This window comes from Aspergillus steynii (assembly GCF_002849105.1).
Source record: "Aspergillus steynii IBT 23096 chromosome Unknown P170scaffold_1, whole genome shotgun sequence".
NCBI lineage: Eukaryota > Fungi > Ascomycota > Eurotiomycetes > Eurotiales > Aspergillaceae > Aspergillus > Aspergillus steynii.
The window spans coordinates 614279-637358 of NW_020194398.1; the positions used below are offsets into that span (position 1 = coordinate 614279).

General features: G+C 54.4%; 10 protein-coding genes across 10 annotated transcripts; 1 reads left to right on the plus strand and 9 right to left on the minus strand.

Annotated features, from left to right (window-relative positions):
* Positions 1 to 157: 157 nt before the first annotated feature.
* Positions 158 to 2653, minus strand: P170DRAFT_420635 (threonine/serine exporter family protein; the record flags this gene model as incomplete). Its single annotated transcript, XM_024847305.1, has 1 exon — positions 158 to 2653. The coding sequence occupies one exon, from the start codon at positions 2651 to 2653 to the stop codon at positions 158 to 160; it is 2496 nt and encodes an 831-aa protein (XP_024709130.1).
* Positions 2654 to 2738: 85 nt separating this feature from the next.
* P170DRAFT_5208 (uncharacterized protein) lies at positions 2739 to 3469 on the minus strand. The gene has a single exon (XM_024855248.1). The coding sequence runs from the start codon at positions 3341 to 3343 to the stop codon at positions 2825 to 2827; it is 519 nt and encodes a 172-aa protein (XP_024709131.1). The 5' UTR covers positions 3344 to 3469; the 3' UTR covers positions 2739 to 2824.
* Positions 3470 to 5224: 1755 nt separating this feature from the next.
* On the minus strand, positions 5225 to 9555 carry P170DRAFT_343750 (pleiotropic drug resistance protein, ABC superfamily; the record flags this gene model as incomplete). Its single annotated transcript, XM_024843421.1, has 2 exons — positions 5225 to 7750; positions 7813 to 9555. The coding sequence occupies 2 exons, from the start codon at positions 9553 to 9555 to the stop codon at positions 5225 to 5227; spliced, it is 4269 nt and encodes a 1422-aa protein (XP_024709132.1).
* Positions 9556 to 11230: 1675 nt separating this feature from the next.
* P170DRAFT_431632 (uncharacterized protein) lies at positions 11231 to 11598 on the minus strand. Its single transcript, XM_024848079.1, has one exon. The coding sequence runs from the start codon at positions 11574 to 11576 to the stop codon at positions 11322 to 11324; it is 255 nt and encodes an 84-aa protein (XP_024709133.1). The 5' UTR covers positions 11577 to 11598; the 3' UTR covers positions 11231 to 11321.
* A 3-nt stretch (positions 11599 to 11601) lies between these two features.
* Positions 11602 to 12622, minus strand: P170DRAFT_504743 (uncharacterized protein). The gene is made up of 2 exons (XM_024854223.1): positions 12048 to 12622; positions 11602 to 11937 (listed from the first exon to the last, which is right to left on the minus strand). Exons 1-2 carry the CDS (start codon positions 12185 to 12187, stop codon positions 11799 to 11801), a joined length of 279 nt encoding a protein of 92 aa, XP_024709134.1. The 5' UTR covers positions 12188 to 12622; the 3' UTR covers positions 11602 to 11798.
* A 1192-nt stretch (positions 12623 to 13814) lies between these two features.
* P170DRAFT_396785 (putative MFS transporter) lies at positions 13815 to 15630 on the minus strand (the record flags this gene model as incomplete). The annotated part of the gene is made up of 2 exons (XM_024846135.1): positions 13815 to 15387; positions 15443 to 15630. 2 exons carry the CDS (start codon positions 15628 to 15630, stop codon positions 14046 to 14048), a joined length of 1530 nt encoding a protein of 509 aa, XP_024709135.1. The 3' UTR covers positions 13815 to 14045.
* A 1693-nt stretch (positions 15631 to 17323) lies between these two features.
* Positions 17324 to 19165, plus strand: P170DRAFT_504745 (uncharacterized protein; the record flags this gene model as incomplete). The annotated part of the gene is made up of 2 exons (XM_024854224.1): positions 17324 to 17743; positions 17816 to 19165. The coding sequence occupies 2 exons, from the start codon at positions 17324 to 17326 to the stop codon at positions 19025 to 19027; spliced, it is 1632 nt and encodes a 543-aa protein (XP_024709136.1). The 3' UTR covers positions 19028 to 19165.
* A 135-nt stretch (positions 19166 to 19300) lies between these two features.
* P170DRAFT_420640 (uncharacterized protein) lies at positions 19301 to 19712 on the minus strand (the record flags this gene model as incomplete). The annotated part of the gene is made up of 2 exons (XM_024847306.1): positions 19301 to 19403; positions 19465 to 19712. The coding sequence occupies 2 exons, from the start codon at positions 19710 to 19712 to the stop codon at positions 19301 to 19303; spliced, it is 351 nt and encodes a 116-aa protein (XP_024709137.1).
* Positions 19713 to 20353: 641 nt separating this feature from the next.
* Positions 20354 to 20818, minus strand: P170DRAFT_420641 (uncharacterized protein; the record flags this gene model as incomplete). Its single annotated transcript, XM_024847307.1, has 1 exon — positions 20354 to 20818. One exon carries the CDS (start codon positions 20816 to 20818, stop codon positions 20354 to 20356), a length of 465 nt encoding a protein of 154 aa, XP_024709138.1.
* A 587-nt stretch (positions 20819 to 21405) lies between these two features.
* On the minus strand, positions 21406 to 23080 carry P170DRAFT_431637 (uncharacterized protein). Its single transcript, XM_024848080.1, has one exon. The coding sequence runs from the start codon at positions 22898 to 22900 to the stop codon at positions 21449 to 21451; it is 1452 nt and encodes a 483-aa protein (XP_024709139.1). The 5' UTR covers positions 22901 to 23080; the 3' UTR covers positions 21406 to 21448.

A 23080-nucleotide genomic window follows, 5' to 3' on the forward strand; every position in this document is an offset into this window, starting at 1 on the left:
ACCGGGCTGCTCTGAACTTGTGCTTCATATTCCATACAGATCACATATCATACATAGTACATCATCCAGATGATAAATCAATCGCTGAAAATCGCTATCCGCCCAAACATTCAATATACAATCTAAATGCAGTACCTGCTAATCAACAAATCAAACACTAGAAACTAAACAATCCACTGCGCCGCTTCCCAAACGGGTACACGATCAGCGCAGAGATAAACAGTCCGACCGTAATGCCGATCGCTACCTGGATCATACCAAAGCCCAGACTAGCGATCGACGTGTCCTGGCTGGTCTCGTCCACCGCCGACCCGTTGCCCTTGCTGAGATTTTCGCGCACCTGATCGGCGTAGTTGATGCCCGCGATCAGCGAGCCACTGGACGCCAGGCCGGACGGCACCAGCACGAAGATACCGGGAAGAATGGCCGTGGCGGCATGTCCGTGCCACAGCCGACTGTACAGATTTCCGAGCAATCCAATCGTAAAAGCGCCGACGGTGTTGGCCACCTCGGACCGAGAGCCGAGCCGCGTCGTGCTAAAGAAGTTGGTGACGTAGCCGCAGATGGCAATCACGATCATCACCGGCATTTGCTTCCACTTGGCTTGGTTGATGATGGCGATGAAAACCACGAAGACGGGGATGAAGATAAAATGCTGCACGTAGGTGCTTCCGTATATGTCGAGGCGCTTGCATGTCTTTTCCGACGTGGCGGCGCCATCCAATAGCCCGTAGATGGTGGTGCCCACCGTGATGCCGTACCCGAGGAACAAGGAGTAAATAATGGCGTAGACCATTCGGATCGAGCCCGCGATCATCTGATGCGACTGTAGTTCCAGACTACTGCACAACACCATGAATCCCGGTAGAATCAGCGCGATGGAAGACTGCGCCAAAGCGGAAAAGCAAAACAGTTGCTGTTCTCCGTCCCAGGGCGCCTTGATGGAACCAAAAGCTCGAGCCAGAAACGAGGTCAGCACGGCCGCCGTAACTTCAAACACGTTGGAATACAGCACGGACCTGGGGGCCAGGACATGCTGCATGAGGCCAACCAGGGATCCGAGCAGAAAGCAAATGGGCATGTCGATCGGCCGCGCATCAAATGCGAAGGGGCCAACCGCTGTACTAGCCAGTCCGTACGCAGGGATCATCAGCCACTTGTTGAATCGCGGCGGCCGCTTCATGATATGACCCAATTCCTGAATCGCCTCCTCGACTCCGATCAAATCGTGGACCACGTTTTTATACACATTATGCGTTTCAGCCAGGCGACCGAGATCCACACCTTGCACCATACGCACCAATTTGACCTCGGCCGTGCGCGTCGTGGGATCATCAAAAGACATGATCATACATCCAGGCAGGTACAAGAATTGGCCATCCACCTCGAGCACTCGCGCCGTCATCTGCATGTACTCCTCGAGACGGTGAGTGGGGGCGCCATATCGCATGAGCGCGCGGCAAAGCTGCATGATGTATCGCTGCCGCGCCAGAATCTCCGCAATATGCACCGTGACGCGGATCTCGTCCTCCAGGCGTGTTTTCTGATGTGCCTTCTTCTTGCCTCGCTTGGGCGTCGCAACCGACATGGCGTCGGCCCCGGCGGGCAAACTGGCCCGACTCAAATTCATCGACGCCTCCACCAGGGACGCAGTCGATTTGTGGTTTGGCTTCTTGTACCACTTCAGTTTGTCCTTCTTCGGCGTGGCAGCCCCCGAGGACATCTGCGATTCACTATCGGACGAATCGGTCACAGACAGGCTGTCTTTGCTCGACGCGGCGCCCGCCTGCAGCTTCAGCAGCTGCGAGAGAATACCCCCGCCGCTGATCGATCGCGGTCGGGAGTTGTACCAAGAATCGGGACGGCCGAGACCCTCCGGGGTGCTCTGTCCCGACCGCATGTAGGCCGATCGGGGGCGTCGTCGGCGCATCTGACCTTGCGTCATGCGGCGAACGAGACGGTGCGCTTCTGCGCTGGGAGCAGTCGGCGTTTCGTCGCCCGTGGGCATGTCGATAATGTGTCGCGTTTTCTCCGACATCTCGCGCTGCGACATGCCGCCTTCGAGGTCATCCGGCAACAACGAAGCACCGAGCGGATCGCCTTCGTCGAGGGGTCGACCTAGCCGTTCACCGAGTTTCGTCGTCTTCTGGCGGATCAGATCACTGGCCGCGTGCCATCGTTCTTTGGCTGTCATGTGCTCATGGGCCTCTTTCTCTTTCTTCAATTCCGAGTCATCCGACGTATCCGACGGGAAGGACGAGCCAGCATTGGGCGTGTGCCTCGCCTCCTCCGCCGGTTCAGGCTCAAATGAATTCGAGCGGAAGGCATCCGAGATGTCAGTAGACCGGGCGGCCGTCGGGATAATAGATCGAAAAGACTGAACGGACTGGTCGGAATTGAATCGCGACATGGGCGGTCGAGCAATTGGACTCAGAGTGTCATGGGTGTTGTTGCGACTGAACGATTGAAAACGCACTCGGCCGGCGCGAGACGATTCCTGCTGCTCTTCGGCGCCATCGTTGGCGGGTCTTTCGGAATTAGGTGGAGGAGACTCCTCGCGACTTGGGCCATTTTCTGGAGAACCATGTTCCTCGTCGCTGTTGCGATGGCCGAGCAGCCCATAAGACGCACTGTCCTGGCGTGAATGCGACATGAGGTGAAGCCGACAGCAGACCCACTAACGCTTCAATGCAAAAGAATAGGGAGGATACAAGACAAATCGGACATATATTATATCAAAATCGAGTAGTCTAAAGAAAGGTCTTCACGAGACCAAAGGGGGGTTGCGGGAATAATATCCAAGAGGAAAAAAAATCAAACGCAGTCAGGAACTGGAAATAACCGGAAAATAAGAAAGCCAATGGCGCTGAGACAAAGCGGCGAGCGAACGGACCATGGGTGGGGAGAGAGGCCGAGGGGGACGAGGTGCCAAACGGCGCGACCACGGGACGAACCAAAAATAAGTCGGTCTAGAACGGCAGGATGAGCAGATAAAAAAAGATAAAAGAAAATAAACGAAGTCTAGACGCGAGTGTAACCAAGGAAGAAGATCCAAGGAGTGACAGAACGGCAGGACTGAGGATAGGCCGATAGGGTTTTTAATCTTTTGTCCGCGGCGGATTGTGGGAATCTCCGGGTCCCCAAAAGGAGAGGCCATGACCTCATTGTGGTGGGAAGTGGACAGAGGGCGATTGGCGATGATCCCCGCCTGTGAAGAGACGACTAGTTGAGCCAAGTGGAGCGGGCATGATGTGTCCATCGGGGATGGATGGTCATCGTTATCACGATCATTTGATTTGCAGATGGGCTGCGGATGCGAGACAGCGAGACGCCGAGACGTCATCCAGGGGGGTCCGGGATGAATTCATGGGAGATGGAGATGGAGATGGTTGACATCTCGGACTGATTTGATGATGGAGACGAAGAGGTTAGAGAAAGGAAAAGGAGAGACCGACCGTCCCTCCTGGAAGTCCGCGGGAGACAATCCCATCAAACAGGCAGCCTGAGAACGCAGGCAGCCACGCAGTCAGCATCCACGCAACGAGTGGATCCGGTGGCAAACAAACCCTCGACAATAACAATTCCTTCTCCTCGATGCATTCGTACGCCTCTCCATTATTATTGATCCATAGCAGATCTCGATCCAACTCCCTACCCGATTATCGACAACAATACGCCGTAGCAATATTCATCACGTCCTGCACGCGCACCGCACGGTCGATCGCCAGTCGGTGGCGCCCATCCTCGAGAAAAACCTTTACTGCACGGCATCGCTTGGCTCGGCTTCTAGACTCCGGGTCAGGGATTTCCACCGTCCAACCTTGCGCTGAAACGCCACTCAGCCAGGCACCGGGCGTTTGTTGACCAGTAGATCCGTGTCCCAGGCGCCATGTGGCTTGTTTGGATTTTTTTGGTCTCGAGCAGAATGGAATTGAATTTTCCCCTTCCCTTGCAGAACCCTGGAAATGCGGTCGGAATCCGGAACGAGGCGTTATACTTGCTGCACTACGGACAGGAAAGACATGGATATGATTCACTAAAAGGAAGCTAGCTAACTCTGGCGCTACCAGGTAGCACAGCATGGACCGACCCTGCCGTCTGATTGGCGCCGTGCTATATATAATCGGCGTTGGAGCAGTCGCCGAGTGGAGACCTCTCTCGCTCGCCATCTGTAAATCATGAAACCCAGCCTGTGAGGCCAGGAAATAAAGCCGCGCTATCCAACGGAATCCCGGTAGTCGCGCAGTAGTGGGCGGTTAGACTTGGTCCAGGAATATGCCCATAGCCAATATACGAGTACGGAGGGCTGCTCTGTGGACTCCACCCGTCAAATCCCATGATCAACAGACCAGAACCGCCTCGAAGAAACTAAATCAAATCCTGCGACGCTGAACGGAACGCTCGACCGGCGATTCGGGACGGTGGGAGTTTCGTCAGGCCTTCAGCTCAGCCGTGGCCCGTACCTCCGTCTATATATATAGTATCTCGCTCTGCCATCCCGAAACCGATCGGCAGGGATTATCCCGAAAATCCATCCGCTCAGCTCTCCGCCCAGTGGTGGATGGGGAATGTAGTTGTACAGTGCTGTGCACTACAGCGTACAAAGTCTGTCCCGTTGATCCATCCCATCACGTCACGCAACAGCACGTCGACTCCAACACCCAATCAGCCAATAATCCAATAACCCCAACCTGAATCAATAATCCGCACGATTAACCGGCTATTTTACCCGATCGAGACCCTTCGGTATTGCCCGATCGAGGCATCCGCGTCTGGGCGACGGAACTGGCGGATGCTGGGCGTCTCTTTCTCTCTCCCCAGTGGAGGACTGGTGATGAACAATTACCTCATAAACATGCCACTTGCTTCTGCTCTCGGGTCACTCGGTCGGACTGTGTAACGAGGGGGTTCACAAAAGACACAAGACAAGGGATGGGATTCCCAAATAAAATGTTCCGGTTCATTTTTGTTATGTAAGTCTATTAACATTAGGCGCATCCGTGCCGTAATCTCTATCGTTCCGCATGTCTAGGGGAATCACAAACTCCAAATCGCCATCTATCTGACAAAGGGGGGAGAGGATGGGGTAATATAGTATAGGCTATGCGAGGAGCAAACACGTCCTTGGAAGGGTAAAGATAACAAGAAAAAAAAGAAAAATGAAAATGAAAATGAAAATCCAGAAAAAGAAAAAGCAAAGCTATGATGCAAGAAATCTGACCAATCACTCAGCCTGCTTGGAGGCCTTGGTCCGCAACTTCATCAGCACGTACACGAGAGCGTACGAGCTGAGGGCAAACAAAGCAACGATGGCAGCGTCGCGCCATCCATAGTAATAATCCTTCAAGTTGATGGTGGACAGATAGTCGCTGCCCATGGTGTACTGGCACACGCGGCAGCCCTCGGTAGCCTCGGGGTCGAGGAGATTCATGCGCGACCCGATGCCCTGCATGAAGGTGGACAGGTAATCGCCACAGGTCGTGCCGTTGGGCGGATCGAAGAGAGCGAACTCCGAGTCCTTGCACTTCACCTCGACGTCGAAGATGGTGAAGGTCAACATGCTGCCCATCAGGTAGTTGAACGGGTTCATCCAGTAGATCCAGTAGCGCCAGAACTCCTGAATTTGCTGGTACGGCACCAACACACCGCAGAAGGAAGCCAGGGTACCGATGAAGACGGGGTTGATCAGGGAGGCGAAAACGGCGTTGGGAGCGTAGGCGGCGATGAACTGACCGATACCGGTGTACACGAACTCGTACATCAACATGACGAAAAAGACGGCGCCGGACTTGTCCGAGGCGCTTGGGAAACCCACGGTGTAGTACCAACAGACGAAGTAAAACACGGCGCAGAGACAGAGATAGGGGATTTCCGAAACGATTAAGGCGGTTACGAATGCGACCCACGAGTACATCTTGGACTTCTTCTCACGGGCTTCGTAAATGTCACGACGTTCCAGGAAGAGCGGCTGCAACTGATTGATCACACCGGGGGCCACGAAGATGAAGTTGAAAATAGTGAAAAGACGCAACTGCATCGACTGGACGGAGTCGCCAATCATCCAGAAGGAGAACCCGTTGAACAGAGCGGAACCGATGTGCAAAGCAATCTTGTTGTTGCCGTAGTCCACGTTGCGGTATAAAGCGACGCACATGCGGAGTGTCACGATCTTGACCTGCTTCCAGAGAGGCATGGCGAATTCGAAACCGTCGTCGGCCGTGGCAGGAGGTTTGGCCGCTGCATCGCCGACAATCTGGTCAAGTTGCCGGACCGCGTTACCATGTTCCGGAGAGTCCTTCCAGACCTGATGCCAGTCACGGCCCTGCGAGAGAGCACCGGAGACGACGTCAATCATATGTTCGGCAGGGTTAACATTCTCGGGACACGGGGCGCCATAGCGACCGAAGTAGTTCCGAACCGTATGGCCATTGTCACCGATGTCGCCGAAGTACACCATCTTACCACCCTTGGCCAGCAGAAGCAAAGTATCGAATTCGGCAAACAGTTGGGCGGAGGGCTGGTGAATCGTAACCAAAACGGCCTGACCGACGTCGGCAAGCTTTCGCAGGAATCGAACCGTGTTGTAGGCGGATTGACCGTCAAGACCAGAGGTAGGCTCGTCCAAGAAAATCAGAATACTGGGCTTCGAGACCAACTCCACACCGATAGTGACACGCTTGCGCTGTTCCACGCTCAGACCAGCACCAACGCGGCCGATCAAGGTATCGGCGATGTCGTGCAATTCAAGCAGTTCAATAATTGTATCCACATACTTCAGCTTTTCTTGTTCGGGCACATGGCGTGGTTGACGGAGCAAGGCAGAGAACTCCAGTGCCTCACGCACGGTCGCGAAAGGCTCATGCACATCAAGTTGCTCGCAGTAACCTGCGGATCGCTGGAAAGAGACGGGGAGCGGACGACCGTCGACCAGAACAGAACCGTTAATAGTACCTTCCGTTTTACGCTGAGCCAGCACGTCCAAAAGAGTGGTCTTTCCGGCACCGGAGGATCCCATCAGAGCACCCAGCATGCCGGGCTTGACCCATCCATAAACATTGTCCAAGAGCACACGATCGCCGGAGGGAGTCTTGACTGTGTAGGTCAAGTCCTTCCAGGTGAAAACGGAGGTGTTGCGGACCAGCTGCTGATCAAGATCGGTGTCATCCTCGGAGCCGCTGTCGACAGGTTTCTTGGCCTTCTCGTTGATCTGGGATTCCTCGTCCGGCTGAGCAACTTGACGGTGCTTGTCCAAACGCTCCCGGGGGATCAGGAGGGAGCTGCCGCTCTCGGACGGGGCCCTCCACCGGGTGGTCGCAATGATGGTGACGACGGCGAACAGGAACCACCAGGCCCACAGAATACCGAAGTTGCGCCACACGTGGCTGTGGCTGTACGACAGGGAGGCCAGGTACTGCTCGCCGGTGACTTCGGTGTTTCCTTGGATGGCGCCACCGACACCGGCGCAAGACTGGTGACCGGCGGCATCTTCATACCCAGGCCCGAAGGGAATGAGGTTGGTACCCACGCAGGGAATGACCTTGCCGTGGAACTCGGTAGACAGCAAAGCGTCGAAACCGTAGGCAAGCGGGTTAATCCAGTAGATCCAGCCGAGCCACGGGTGCATCTGCGGCTTCTGAATCATATATCCAGTATACATGATTAAAGCGGAGATGAGGAAACCGGAAACCTTGGAGGCACCGTCAAAAGTGCTGAAGAGAGCGCCCACGGCACGGAACAGAGCAGTCATAACCTAAAAACCTCACGAATTAGCACTGGAACTCAGATCGCCAGTAGCGATTGAAGAAAACTTACCATTGTAGTTGTGAACACAAGAATCCAGTAGGTGAAGAAACTGCCCGCCGACATGTCCAACCCGACCATGAAGTAAACAACAAGCGAGAAGATACTGACTTGGAACAGGAGGACAGGGATATCGGCGGCGATTTGGGCAATACAGAAGGCGGCAGGGTGAAAGAAGGCGAAACTTTTATGCTTGATCAGGACGGGGCGGCCGCTGAACGACTCGGTAACTTCGGACATGGAAAGCAGACTGTTGTAGAGGAGCGAAAAGAAGAGAGCACCGGACTTGACGAACAGACCGCCGGAGTTGTTAGGAGCACTGTAGAAGAGGGATCCGGAAATCAAAGCCTGCGCCAAGGTGGACACCTGCTTAATGATGAAGGTAGCCTTGTCACCCCACAGGATCTGGTACTGACGAGCAATACAGGCCCTGACCTGGTCCACGAAGTCGACCGTCATCACGCTGCTGTTAGGGAGCCGACTTGACTTTTCGTCCGAGACCGAAGTTTTGAAATCCTCGGTCCGCTCGCGCGCAAGATCGGTGTCGGGGTAATCGTATTCGAGGGCCATCTGGTTGTGAATTGGCGATTTCTCATACTCAGCCTTCAAGGCGTCGGCGTTCCGGGGAAAGCGGTTCTCGTATCCCGGGCGAATCTTCCGCTCCGTCGGGACGGTGACACCACTGAGGAAATCGGCGACGTTCGAGCCCTCGCGGCAGACAAATCCGAGATGCTCCATAAAGGGCCGAGCCTGGGCCATAGGGCCGTAGTAGACCTCCTTGCCCTCATCCAAGACCAACACCTTATCGAAAAGGTCGTAGATACCATTGCCAGCCTGGTACAGGGTGACGATAGTCGACAGACCCAGGACGTCGGTCATGGCACGGATAGCCTTGGTCCACTCCAGAGCGGTGCTGGCGTCCAGGCCTCGTGTGGAGTTATCCCAGCAGAACACCGAGCCGCGCGTGGCAAGACACTCAATGATGGACACACGCTTCCGCTCACCACCGGACACACCGCGGACATATTCGTTGCCGACCTTGGTGTCGTTGGTATGGGAGATTCCCATGGATTCGAGCAGGAAGTCCTTCGTTTCCTGGCGGTAGGCTTCGGCGGACTCGACGCCGGCCGGCCGCTTGAACGGGATCTTGAGGCGGGTCGCGAAGTCCATCGTCTGGCCGACGGTCAGGGTGGGGAAGAACAATTCTTCCTCGGTGTTCATGACAATCTGACCGCGGTAGTCGCCAGCCTGCTTGGCAGTCAACGAGCCATAGCGGACATCACCGTTCACGGAATTATACCCGCGGGTTCGGTTGGAGAGCATCTTGAGCAAGGTGGTGCAGCCCGAGCCGGGTCGGCCGAGGACCAACAGCATCTCACCGGGCTTGACGCAGCCATGGCTGTTGTCGAGGATCTTCCGAAGAGGGGGTTTGTTGCGACCTTCCTTGATGTGCTGGGGGATGTTGAATTGCGAGAAGAAGTTTTCGTTGACGGCGGCTTCGGCGCTGACGACTTCGACATTGAGGTTCTTCCAGGTAACGCCGAGCTCGCGGCCTTTGAAGCCGGACTCGACTTCGCGGTCGTGCTGTTCCTTGACCCGCGGCATCAGTTTCCATTCGTTGGCCTTGCTGGCATTGGAAACGGGAGCGGTGGGGGAGGGATCATCTCCCTGGATCGTGGCCGTGCTATCGGTATCATCTCGACCCTCCGAGGCAGGTGCCTGGGGGTAGGGGAGGTGTTCACCCTTCTCCTCCATGGCTGCTAGCGAGATCGACAAGGGTCGCAAAACGGGTGTCTGCGAGCCAGCGTGCCAGAGACAACAAGAGTGATCTGAGGGAGGGGCCGAAGAAAATCCATGCTAGCGAGATGGGCGTGGATGGGTATATAAGCACCGGCGACAATGTGATGGCAAGTGGGTCGGGGGACCTCCCTGAAAGTCTGAAACTTCACGGTTTTCAGGGCCAGCCCGAGCCCCGAGAGAAGCAGATCCACCGGCCATTGACAAACCTCTTTGCTAGCGGTATCTAGTGCCCCGAACAATGACGAGTCTGGCCGGCGGAGCACCGCAACGGACAAAGAATCAACATGATGGGCTCCCGCCGATGGGGGCAGTGGAGTCCCGGGGCCGGTGATAATGGATCATCATCTCCGACGACGCTGGAAATGTGCTCGTTTGCGAACAAAACACGACGGGGGCCAGGCAGACAGGCCGATGAGGATCCCCTGGCACCGCCGTGTCAGATTTTTTGCTTGCAGGGGACACGATGATTGGGTGTGGCGGAGGGCCTCGTGGGTTTCGACGATCTGGAAGAAGCGAGACGTGGATCCGTCGGGCGGTCGGCGCTGGAAATTCCGACCTCCGACCGCGTGACTTCCGCTTGGTCAGCGGATGGCCTGGCCAATGGGAGGCGGCGACTGAGCACTTTTGGGTTGGAGTGTCCGAAGGTTCCGATGAGTCAGCGGCAATAGCCGGTTCCGCTGGGTTTCTCTCCGTCGCCCAAATCTAAGAATATCCGGCTTCTTACTTCCCCTTCTCACCCTTGTCTGTCCGGCCTGACCGCGATCTGACAGATCTCCTCCCGCTCGGATTTAGGGTCTTGCCTCCCCGTTCTTCCGACGGGTCTTGACAAGCACGGCATCGTCGCCTTACAAATTCACCAGAGCGTTGGGGATATGCCACGTGCAATGCATGACGAACGGGTCTCGATCCGAGGTTACTGCCTTACTGCCTAGTGAAACTCCGTGTTCATATCGGCCATTATCAATCCAACCGGGGCCAGACCGAAACACCTTCCAGCGAAGGGGTCATATCCTCTCAGCATGACATCAGTGGAATCGACCCTCGTATCAACAAAGCTTACTTGAGGACCAGCAACGCAGGAATCCAGGCTGCCATGTAAACATAGACCCGCAAACCATCCGAAGTCAGAAGTCATTTGTGCAACGTGAGTCACCATGTCGTTAGGTTCGTCCACATACGAAGGAGATCATCATCTAGCCTCGCCAAGCCCTCTGCGTCAACAACGCCTTCGGAGATTGATAGTAATCAGGCCGAGTCCGACCGAGTCCGAGTGCCATTGCTCGTTTCGGGTTAGGCTTGCGAGCCGCCGTAATATTTGTGGCCTTAGGCAGACCATCTGCGTGCGAGAATTCCCCGGCGCTGGACTTCTTGGCTCTAGCCTGTTCTGGCGTTCTTGGCGAGATTGTTCGGTTGGAGTCGGGCTGCCTTATCGACTGGATGGCAGTCATGCATGGTGGCAGACTGGTTTGCACTGCTGAAGGCAGCTGAAGTACATACTAGGTGTGATATAGATATAATAATGCTTGATGTCTTATAACATATACTGTACGTTTTATTTGCATGCATAAATCACCAGTGATCTGGTCTGCCAATTCTTACTCGAAATTATATATATACGGGCAATCTGGAGTTTCAGTTAAAGTTGAAGGAAGGTCAATCATTGCACATGCTAGAATTCAAATCTAGATAGACATGGCGGATCATTCAATGACACCGCCCTCTCAAATGGGTAAATGTATAATCGTTCTAGTGTGAACGAAAAGTACCCCTTGTCCAGCCACTATCAGGTCCCGCTTGACAATCTGGTGGGGGTAAGGATGGGTTGCGCTGCGACGCTCGTTCAATGGACTTGAACCCTGGTGACGGAGCGCAGATAGGTAAGACAGCCACCTCATGATGGTAGAGGTCTGGCCAATCCTGGTGCGAAACACAAAGCAAAGAAAGCCCGGAAATGGGAGCAAAGCCGACATAGCCATCACAGAAACCGAAACCAAAAAAGAACGACTCCGAAATCAGTCAATCATTCCAACTCCGCAGAACAATTGATGCGGTCTAATATCTCGGGGTGGCTTGTCCTCTGGCCAAGTCTTGGCTGTGGGTGTGGTCAGCGCCTCTTGCCAACCCCAGAAGATATAAAGAAATAATATATAGGAGAATATAAAATACCATATATCCGGTGGAGGGTTGGTAGAGGACACTCACATGTGGCGATCCATCTCCTCCAGATGCCCACGCTGCTCCGCCATCTTTTGTTTCAGGACTTTCAGCTGGTCGGCCTCCTGCGTGCGCATTGACCGGTTTTGGCGCGCCGTTTCGCGCTGGGGGGTCGGTTCAACACTGACGATTGGTTAACGAGGATGCGCGATGGAATGTCTATCCCTGCCGGGTGACGTCACTGACAGTGACATCTGCAATGCATGGCAGGGAAAGAGACAGGAGATACGTACTCGGCAAGGAAACCATTAGGCTTGGGAGACCATAGGAATTCGCCGGCCTTACGGGCAGGAATAGCAATGGAGAATGAACGAGTGGCGGAGGCGTTGCTAGCACGCAGCAAGGGGCGCGAGGCTTCGATGAGAGGCGACATGTTGAGGGTATCGATGGGATAAGGCGCAATTGATAGGTCTAGTTGAACAGATAGATAGAGAGATCTATGAAGAAGACAGGGTTGAATTGAAGATCCAGATATCCAGTGGAAACGTCGACCGAGACAGGGGCAGCATCAGGAGCAGCCCATGGAGGTATATATACTTCTTCAAATGACGGCCTCAACCGCGGTCACCTGACGCGCCGGTCGCCCAAAGCGGCGGCGAGACGCAACTTCCCACGGACTGCCGATCGCCGCCGTCACCTCCAACGGACGAGTGTCCTCCGTGGCCTTCGTCTCGTCGAATCACCATGCCTCAATGCCGGTTCTTTCTCAGCTTCTCCGCATCGACACTGGTAGACCACGGAGCTCCCATCCAAGGGAGCGAATCATGCAAGGGTGTCCCCTCCGGTCTTGTTCGCCCAGCCATGTGGGATGATCTCATAGGCGTCGGACGCCGGAATGCCACCCTTCGTGGGTAGCCCGTTCCTATTAACTCTGGTTAGTGGTTCTGGATAGCTCTATTTTTCAACATCATCCGAACAACGCATTTGGTAAGTCCCTCTTTCTGCGTCGGTTCTTGAGCCACTCTTGAGCCACCCTCGTCAGAGCCACCCAGGTCGCCACGATCACCTCAACCCTCGACCGAACGGAACTCAATCTCGACACCGGGTCGCGGGTGAAGAACTGACTCGTCTATCTCGGCCATGCCGTGTTGGATGCCTCGTCGTGATCAGGAGATTGGATGATCACAGAGCGGGATGCACGCTAACTTCGTCGCCGACTCCACTGTGGATTCGCGCTGCTCGGCTCCCCGCATCATCGGCTGGCAATCACTGCACCCCGGCATCGTCATACGGGGGAGGGGAAGACAAGTCGATCGCCCTCCGCATTTCTGATTTGTCGCCGATCGACAAAGTATGAAGGGAGGAATGCAGCTGCCCAGTCACCATCCGGTCACCCACCCTGTCAAGATGGTGATCTGTCGACAAGCTCAAGAGAAAAGAAGGGGTGGGTGGGTTCCTGGGGAAACCGGTTTGCCTTGTCCACGGCGCAGTTGATTTCCGCTCATGTGGTCGACACTCCGGCGACAGGGTCTACGTAAATCCTGCAGATACGCGCTCATTCCTGGCAAGACTCGCCGATGGTGACAGCGACGCGACAGCTTGGCGGGCTGGGGTTGCATCGTGCATGTCTAGTAAGCAGTCTAGCAGCCTTTTGGTCTTGTTTGCCGTCTCCTTGAGAATGGTTGGAATTGTTCAGGTTCTTTTGACCCCTTCTGAGGTCATACCCAACTCCAGTCCCTGGCTGGTTCCTACCCCCTTCAACGGTCGCCGTCCAGGAAATAGGAACAGACTAACGTTGGCAGCAACAGATGGGAAATGGAAAAGATTGGGTGTCAATGACGTGAAACGGCATTTAACTTCTCTACTATGCAGATAGATGGCCAATCGCAGCTCCAATTCAAATCCAATCCAATTAATCCAATCATATCCGGCGAAAGAGCAGGAAAAGAGAAACGGCCAGAACAAGCGATTGTAGAACCGAGCGAGCCGAAACGCAATAATTTGTGTGGTTCCGATCCCAAAGCATCGATTGCGACCGTTGGCTGTGACGATGTGGGTCGCATCTACGCAGCCTGATGTCATCACGACTTCATGGAGTTAACAAATGACTCGCCCCTCCCCCTTTCATGCGCAAACCGCGCACGAATGAGCGAAACAGTCTATTAGGTAATATCAAGGGGCGACAGGAACCATGGGAGGTCATTGACATCGTTTGAATTGGAATCAAGGTTCTAGGCAGGATCTAACTCTGGTTTACCGACCGATAGGGTGTTCGAGGGGAATTCGTCAAATCAAATCATATACCGGAATCCCTTCTGCAATTGTCTCGCCGCCGCAATATCGATGCCCTCGACTTCCGCAGTCCGCTGCAGCCGCGCCAGCTCGCGATCCGTCAACACCACGTCCTCGTCCTCCAACCGGGCCAGTTGCTTGTTCAACGACCGCGTATGGAAATACATAACGACGGCCATGAGAGCGCCGAGAACCTGCAGTGCGATGCAAACGCCCATGGCGGGTCGGTAGTACGGCTCGTCCTTCTCGCGATAGGTGAAGGGGGTCCAGATGCTGGCGGAGTTCCCGACCGAGTTGATGAAGGCATAGGCGGCAGCGCGCTTGGCAGGAGGGCGGGGGATAGCGTTGGCGACCCACGAGTAGATGGTGCCGTTCTGGGCGAAGACGAAGATCATCAGGAACATGGAGAAATAGCGAGGCCCGAAGGCATCGGTGGACATGAAGATGACGAAGCCGACGATGGTGATGGGGATGGGGTACACGAAGAACCAGAAGCGGGAGCCCCAGCGGTCGGACAGGTACGAATGGGTGAGACTGTAGAAGACCATGAGGATGTAAGGCGGCGCGACGAGCAGCAGCGAGATGATCTGGCCGTAGCCCAGCGTCCCGGTGAGGGTCGGGAAGAAGTTCTGGAAGCCGGCGGCGCCGTTGATGGCCATGTGGGCCAGCGCCAGCGCGTAGGTCTTGATGTCGGTGAACGCCAGCTTCAGCCCTTTCACCTGGCTCATCTTGCCGGCCTCGTCGACGTCGGCCTCGGCCGCCTCGATGGCCAGTCGTCGGTTCGCGACGTGCTTCATCTCGGGCGACAGCAGTCGCCAGGTGTCGGGGAAATCGGGAAGCACGACGGCCACGACCAGGCCGATGGCGATGGTGATAACGCCCTCAATGATGTACAGCCACTGCCATGCCGAAATGCCCCGGTGGCCGTCCAAGCCGTTCAGAATACCGGCGGCGATCAGATTGCCGAACGCGCCACTGAGCAGCGAGCCCGAGTAAAAGATACTCATGCGCAGAGCCAGCTCCTTCTTCGTATACCACTTGGAGAGGTAAAACAACACGCCGGAAAAGAAGGGCGCCTCGACCAGACCCAGAATAAATCGACAGGCGACAATGCCTCCGTATCCCTTGACCTGGCTGGTCAGCGTGGACACCAAGCCCCAGGCGGTGGTGAAGAAGCCGAGATAGAGCGACGGGCGGCCCATGTAATTCAGGAGGAGGTTGGAGGGGACCTGCATGAGGATGTAGGCGACGAAGAGGATGGACAGGCCGGTTTGGTACTGCTGGTCATTGAGATTCAGGTCCTCCTCGAGGCCCTGCAGCTTGGCGGCGGCGTAGTTGTTACTGGGATTGTTAGCGGGTGATCGTTACTCAGTCACGGAATATACAGCCCACCTACCGATCAATATAATTCATCAGATAAACCAGGATGACCAGGGGCATGATCAAGCTATCGATGCGCCGACGCAGCTGCCTCTCAATGACCTTCTCTTCCTCCGTCAACTGCGCGATCTGCGCAACCTCGTCGTGCGTCATGTTGGCTTTGTCGCCGAACGCCTCGGAGTCGGTGGTGACATTTTCGCCCATGATGATCGTCGGAGCCATTTAGACCAGAACAGGACAGGTCGATTAATTCCCGACCCTTGCAACGCAGCGCGACCGGCACTTTATACCAAAACCCAGGTCACGACACGGCACACATTCTGCAACGACGAAAGACGAAAGACCAGCACACACAGCGTGGGGGAGCACTAAAATGCGGAGAAATCAGTCTCCCCCACGTCCCTCGTCCACCCACCAACCAAGCTAACGAGCTAAGTCCCGAACAGCCCGTCTGGGGTCGGAGCATGTCCGCGGGGAAAATGTGGACAGATCTGCAGCGGACGCCAATCAGGTCGGTCGGGCGATACGCAGTCGAGCAGGTCCTCCGAGTGGCGCTAGAGGGTGTCTGGTGTGCCGGTGTGCAAGCACTGAAGGGTGTGTGGTCTGATGGCCGGCTGGCAGGGCGATTACCCTTTTTCGTCAGGATTGGCATTCTGGCGGGAGGCTGGCCGAGGCTTTTCTTCAGTGTTTGGAATTCTTGGCTCGCACCATCTCCGGCTGGAGGGTTGGTTGGTGGTGGGATTCTCGTGGTTGCTCCGACCGAGGAGAGGACGGTGGTTGCTGGGGAGAGAAAGAAGTCTCAGTTGCTCGTGGGTTTGTTAAAGAGCGAAAAGTGGTGTAGGCAAGCTGGTCGCTGCCTTAGGCTTCCATTCTGTATACGGAGTCCGACGCCCTCGGGATCTGCATTCGTTCTTTTTTCTTTCGCATGTCATTACATTGAAACATTAGGGTTTTACACTTTTTTACCCCGTTACTATTCTAAAATGGATGACTGGGATTAACTATTAAGACTAAGTTGGCCTATCTGCCACATCGCTTACTACCTATGTAATCTGCCAAATTGAATGAACTAATAGTATTGTATCACTCATAGAGCCTGCGAGATGATATGGACTCCACCGAATAGAAAATGCAGACCATTATAGGCCGAGAATATTACCAAGCTTCTTGACCGGTGCATATGGACCTGTCGATCGGGAGAAGAACAAGCATTCGAACGAAACCGACATGGAAGCTGGACTGGACAGTCTCTCATTGACCAAGGCAAAGCTTTCCCTCCGCTCGGAAGAAACTAAATGGGCATATTTATCACCAACTTGACCACTACAATACTCCGCGAGGTACAACCCACCGTACCACATATGACGTATCCAAATGGCTGGAAATGGCGTTGCCGAAACAAAAGTTCCAGGGTTCCAGACCTTGCGCACAACCCAAGCGGCGACTGAGCTCTCTGGCATTCGGAAAGGAGGGGAGACTTGCGGTTGGTTGCTGGTGCAATCATGCACTCAGACAAGTTCGCACGCAGTGCATGATGACCGGGCTCGCTTGGCTACGATTGCTGATTTGTCCTTACGAGGTCGTTAATCCTTGTCGGCAACGAAGGTAGTGCTTTAGATACGCGGCTTCGTTGGCAGAAAGGCCTAGGCTAGTCCGTTGGAAAGCCACTGAATCTCGAGTAATGTATTTTCGATTCATTTCCTCCATTGGGTGTATCTGCTGACATGCACCAGAGTTTCAGCGCGGGTCGGTGAAAGTGTATTCCAGTGGAGGTTCCGAATGGATATCCGATCTTTTGGATATAAAAGCATAGCAGATCGCGACATAATCAGCCTCGGATTCCGTCTTGGATCACAACCAGTCTGTGCAGCCGCTCCCATAATAACGCGTCACCAAGATGTCTCTGGCGTACCCCGAAGGCGAGTGCTTCTTCAAGCGCTCGGCATTGAGGACTTCCACCTATGATCCCGACAAACCAGAACACTTCTACGCCCACATGCTCGTCGAATACATCTGGAACCGGCCCGCATATAGTGGGGCAGGGAGCTATTACACTCAAAATGTGCACCATCACCCACGCTCTTCCTACAAAGTCGTAAGGGGAGACAATTGGTCTACAAGCTACGGAAACTGGTCAAAGATCTTTTTCCTGTACGGTAAATTGTCTCACAATGCTAAGTACAGACAAGCAGAGCACAACCTCTGTGTCAACGGCAACCGGTTCCGGGATCAAGAAAAGGGTGGTGCTCTGGAGTCGTGGTTTATGGTGATGCCCATGCCGCTGTTGGCCAACGGGGAAGAATGGGTTCTCATTGATGTAAGGCCCCATCGCGAGCATAGCTAAGAGCAATCTAGACGGTATTCCTGATATTGATATACTTGCCTCCAGCGGACGGCATGCATCCGCGCCATCTACATTCCCATCGCCCAGCAAGCATCGCAGGATTACCCGGACATATGCACGTTTCTCCACGTCAACTTCGCGGTGGAACGGGAGATTGGACTCCTGACCTATTCCGAAATGTATGACGCAGACAACCGGAGCTATATAACCATCCATAACGAGAATGCCTACAAACTTGATGCCACGCTCGGTTTTCCGCCCGACGCAGGATTGACCCTAGCCATCAACGTCCGCAAGCTAGTCAACCTGCTCTCCCTGCCACGACCACTGCGAGCCCACAACTGCTTCTCGTCTCATACCATCGTCATGGTGGATCGGAAGCTGACGCCCACCCAGGGGTCCGCCCAGGTCTTCTCCGACTCGGCCGACCTCTGCTGGACGACCGTCGCCAAGGCGAACTACGGCCTCTCGATCCAATGGCAGCCCCCGGAGCCAACTACATGGCTGGCCGACTTCCTCCGGAACAGCCTGACTATAGCCGTCGGCTTCATCCCTGTGGTTGGGCCCATCGCGGCTGTTGCCTTCCCGCTGGCATGGACCGCCGTTGCGGATCCCGAGGCGTTCGAGAAAACAATGCGAGAGTTGATTCCCATCGCAGACCTGGCTGCAAAGGTTGTCGAGGAAATCAACAAAAGCGCCAAGGAGCAAGAGCAATACCTGCCCAAAGGCTGGACTGCCCCCGGCAATGCCTTCCGGATACCATCGGCGACAGCCCAACCCGGAGCAGGAGCCGGGGGTGGGCAAGCAAAACCTTTGCCCGAGGTAGCTAAGAAAGACCAGGCCGCCAAGGATGCGATGGTGAAGAAACTCGAGCCAGTCCGGAACTTCAAATACTGGAACCTGATGAAGCCTGTATCGATGCGTATCGCGGCCCCGGAACAAGCCAAACCAGCCAACGAGCCGGAGATCCCTCCGCCGGTGGCAGTGCAGGTTGTCAGCGTGCCGGAGGCGCCTCCGAAGCCGTCGCTAGATGAATTGAAACCAAGCACGACCTTTCAGTTGGCCGGTCAGGTTCTGCAGCATTCAAGCGATGCGGCAACTACGCTGGGGACTAGTGATGGGGCCATGGGTGAAACGATCGAGGAGGTGATCCCGGAGACTGCTCCTCCGGAAGCCGCTGGATCGAACTGCTACGACTGGATGGATGAGTATCTTGCGGAGGAGTTTTCGTTTCCTGATGAGGATCAGACAGAGTAAGCCGCGAGGTTGGGGAATGACGCATCATTCTACTCTTTTGGTATGAAATGGTTTGGCGCAATTTGCTACTTCATGATTCTGGTTTCGTATTATCCTTGTTTCACGATACCTCAATATCGTTCACAGAATGACCCAGTCAACGAATCAATAGCAACCCATCTCATGCCATCAGGATCTAAGTCCACCTGAAGATACCATCCCAACCCCAACCCACGAGCCCCACACGAGTAGAGCCATATTATCAGCCAGTGGGAAAGAGCTAGACCCTGACCCTTAGAAGAAGGCAAGATGCAACCGGATGGAATCCGCAACCTTCTCGCCACCCTTGTTCCACATCGACAGGGTCAGAGTATCGCCCGACACAGTTCCCTTGTACCTAGACCCATACCACATTAACCACCAGATCTCATTTGAACAAGGCTACATATAACACGTACCAATAATAAGTCTTGTCTCGATTCTCATACAAGATCTCAACCTCTTTCTTGCCCTCACTGCCCGAAGCAACCTTATTGACCGTGCCGTGTGCATGGGAGTTTGCTTTCTCCTTGCCGCTCGCGTCCTTGGACCACTGGTGGATCACAGACACCAGGTCTCCGGACTGAATGTTGTCACGGAAGATGACGGTGACCAGCTCGTTCGAGGCGTAGGGGGGATAGCTGAGTTTACCGACGTAGATGAGCATTGTGGTGGTTTGGGCTTTTGGGGTTTGAGTGAGAAGGTGGGATTGTGTGGAGGTGTGGGATTGTGCAGAGGAAGGAGAATGAGCAGACCAGTGGATTTCATGGCCTTTATGTAGACAGAGTTGGGCGGTTTCGGCCTCCTGCTCGGCCACCGAGATTCGATTTTGTGCATGATGGCGTCGTCTTGCTGTCGTGGCAGACTTGTTTGTTTGCGGATTGTAGAAGGATGGGACTGCGTGGAGGTTACTTTGGGGAAAGAGGAGACGTAGGCCAGATGTGAAGGGAAATGTTGGTTCTATTTAAAACCTGTATAGACGGTGATGGTGTGGTCTTCGGTTGGGCTTTGTTGTACATGAAGACTAGGATGTATTGGGTATCTCTTCTATAGACAGGGTGTCAGATGGCCTGAATAGTCTTTTCATGGGCCTAATACAATTCTAAATTAAACTAGCCCTTATTCTGAAGCTGGTCAGCATTCTTGGTTACGGAAGTCTTCTAGGCGCCAACCCGAAGCTGTGAACGCTGTGTCGGCGGTAAGACGATAAATTGGACCGCTAAATAGAATGCCTGAAAACAAGACCCTTGGACGAAAGCCACAAAGAAACTGTTACAATGTCCTCCAAAACGTCCACACATGAAATCCTCAAACCCCCAAAACCTTCCAATAAACCCTCTCCATCCTCATCTCCTTCATCAACCACTCCTCCCCGTCCTCCTCTCTCCTCCACGTCTCATAATAATGCCCACCCCCGGTCCCATGCATACCCCCCTCCGTCCCCCTCGTCCCGGAATGATAAATAACCGTCCAAACAGCCTTCACCTCATTCGGACCAACCTGCTCCAGCTCCCCGGGCCCAACGACATGAATCGTCTGCAGCACCTTAAACGCCTCGCTGAAGTAGTTGACGAACTCGGCGCGCGAGTTGAATTTGAACTCCACCCCGTTGACGCAGACGAGGGATCCTTCGGAATCGTAGAATGCGAAGGTGGCGTCGGGGGCGAGGATGTTGTCCATCTTGTCCCAGGCGTTGGTGTCGGCGAAGCGGCAGTATTGGGATTTTTTGAGTCGGATTTGTTCGGCGATCTCGGAGGGGATTGGGGGTGGCATTTTGTATTTGTTTTGGTTTGGCTTGGTTTGGGTGATGTGATGGGTTGGGTGAGGGTTGGTTAGATGGAATTTATGAAAAGGTAGTTTGGATGTTGATGCTTGAGAGCGCGGGGCGGTAAAGTGACTAGGGAAGAGGGGTTGCATGGAAGGAGTAAGGTGTCTCTATATAGCGCTGCTTTGCCGTATGCAAATGTTCCCGAGGTTCCACAAACGAACGATAATTCCATTCACGCCATCACATGGAAGTATCCGAGTGAATAGCAGATGGGAAACTTCAGAAACCGTTATCTCAAACGGTAAAGAGACCAGAAAGGTGATGTTTTGGGGTATGACTATGCCAAATCCGCCCATTCGCGCGAAAAGAGATCCTCCATATGACAACATGAACTAATCCCGACGCAGAAATACAGTAGCAGCCCTTCCACTACCCTACGTTATGTAGCCAAGCCAGTTAGTGGTGGGAGGGTGGCGCCAGATCCCTGCTTAATGACCTTGAGCTCGTTTATTTCTCAGCACCAATAAATAAAACAAGAGATGATTGAAAGAATGTTCCTGGAGGAAAGTAATTATATAAACAAAGATGACATTGTCCATTCGCTAACTGAACTACAAACACCCTGAAACCAAGACCTAATTCTTCACCGAAGAAGCCCACCCCGCATCCACAGCGTCCACACCCCGGTACTCGAAAAACCGATTCCACTCAGGATCATCGATCAGCGTCTGTGCGTAGCTCTTCTCATAAGCGAGAGAGAATTCGGGCCCCTCGTCTGACTCAGGGCCTCCCCTGCGCGGCGGGTAGATAATCAGGACACCCTGGGAAACGCAGTCCATCAAGTGGCGGTACGTGATAGGAGTTCCGAAACCAAAGTCAGCCGCAGTGATGTTCGCATCGCGGTGATCTGTCTGTAGGATGGAGAGGGGCGGATAAGAATTGATCCGGATGTTCATGGACGTCTTGTCGCGCACAAGCGCCACCGAGCCGAGGGCCTCGTCAAGACCTTCCTGCGTCACGCTGTTGGTGACTTTGCGGATGTATGAGGCGAGTTGCGGCAATGACCACTCGGAGATGACTTCGGCGAGGGTGGGCTGGGGCCCCGGTGCCGTAGGAGAAAAGGCGGCGAACATGATGTTGCCTTGGATGCGTGGGTGGACCTTTGGACTGTGGAAACGACGACGCATATCGACAGCCTCGGACCAGAAAATAGGCTCAGAGAGATCTGCTTTGAAGACGGGGGCTCGGAGACGGGAGAAGGTGCGCCAGATGTAGGCTGAGAAGGCATCGTAGGTGGAGATCCAGGAGCCGTCGGTGGGAGAGGCCAGTTTCTTTAACTCGGCTGCTTTGCTCTTGGGCAGATGGAAAAGCAGCGACACGGACTCTGTATGAGCTGGATGCATCTCTGGTGGCGGAGGTCCATCGACCTTTTTCTCCTCTGGTGGCTCGGGTTTTAAGAGACGCGAGCGATCGAGAAGGGTCGCGTCCCATGGTGGGGGAGATGTGTTATTGATAATGGCCTTGCAATGCTCGGCTAGCTGATGGGTGTATGCAGCCCAACCCATGACATCGTTCGAGTAGTGATGGTGGTGCATGTTGAAGACCAACCCCCCGCGCACAAAATTTGCCTTGAAAGCCGACACCACTGGACTAGAGTCGGGGTGAGCTTCTGCCTTCTCCCCATATGTCATGGGCGACACACTCCAGTCATTCAGGTCGCCCAAGGGTACGGCAGTGAAGTTGGTTTTCTCGATCTCATCAAAAGACGGGTATTTTTCGTCTGCCTCCAAGTGCTGCACGAAGAAACGAACAGTGCTATCCTTCTTCTTCACGAAGGAGTGTCCACCGGCAGGATCTTTCTCGATCGTCCCACACAAGTGTCGCACCTGGCTGAGCATGCGCTCCAAACCCTGCTTCAACACCTCGACGGCTCTGCTCTTGTCGGCGTCATCTAGCCGGAAGAAGAGGGCGTAATTGTTGTAGGTGCAGGCGGTCAGGTAATCGAGAGTCGAGGATTTGAATCTCTCTTCCTCAGGATCATTTTCCCAGCCGGTGGGGTGAAGATGGTAGACTTCTTGCTGAGGCATGGTCGGGGATAGGCCGTGGAAAGAGATGAGAGTGCTCACCCAAGATGAAGCGACAAAACACGAGGCTCTGAGGCTTTATGCGGGGTTAAACGGCAACGGCGAGAATTAGTTAACGTTAACAATAACAAAGGACCTTTTGACAGGTACTAGGGGTTGTATCCTGCAGTAAGACGACTGAAC

Excerpts from the sequence above, each read along its gene's own strand:
- P170DRAFT_431632 (XM_024848079.1), bottom strand. The coding sequence starts at position 11,576 with ATGGCTATGTCGGCTTTGCTCCCATTTCCGGGCTTTCTTTGCTTTGTG.
- P170DRAFT_431637 (XM_024848080.1), bottom strand. The coding sequence starts at position 22,900 with ATGCCTCAGCAAGAAGTCTACCATCTTCACCCCACCGGCTGGGAAAAT.
- P170DRAFT_504743 (XM_024854223.1), bottom strand. The coding sequence starts at position 12,187 with ATGTCGCCTCTCATCGAAGCCTCGCGCCCCTTGCTGCGTGCTAGCAAC. Across the intron at positions 11,938-12,047 it reads CCTAATGGTTTCCTTGCCGA|TGTTGAACCGACCCCCCAGC; the intron begins GTACGTATCTCC and ends ACCAATCGTCAG.
- P170DRAFT_5208 (XM_024855248.1), bottom strand. The coding sequence starts at position 3,343 with ATGACGTCTCGGCGTCTCGCTGTCTCGCATCCGCAGCCCATCTGCAAA.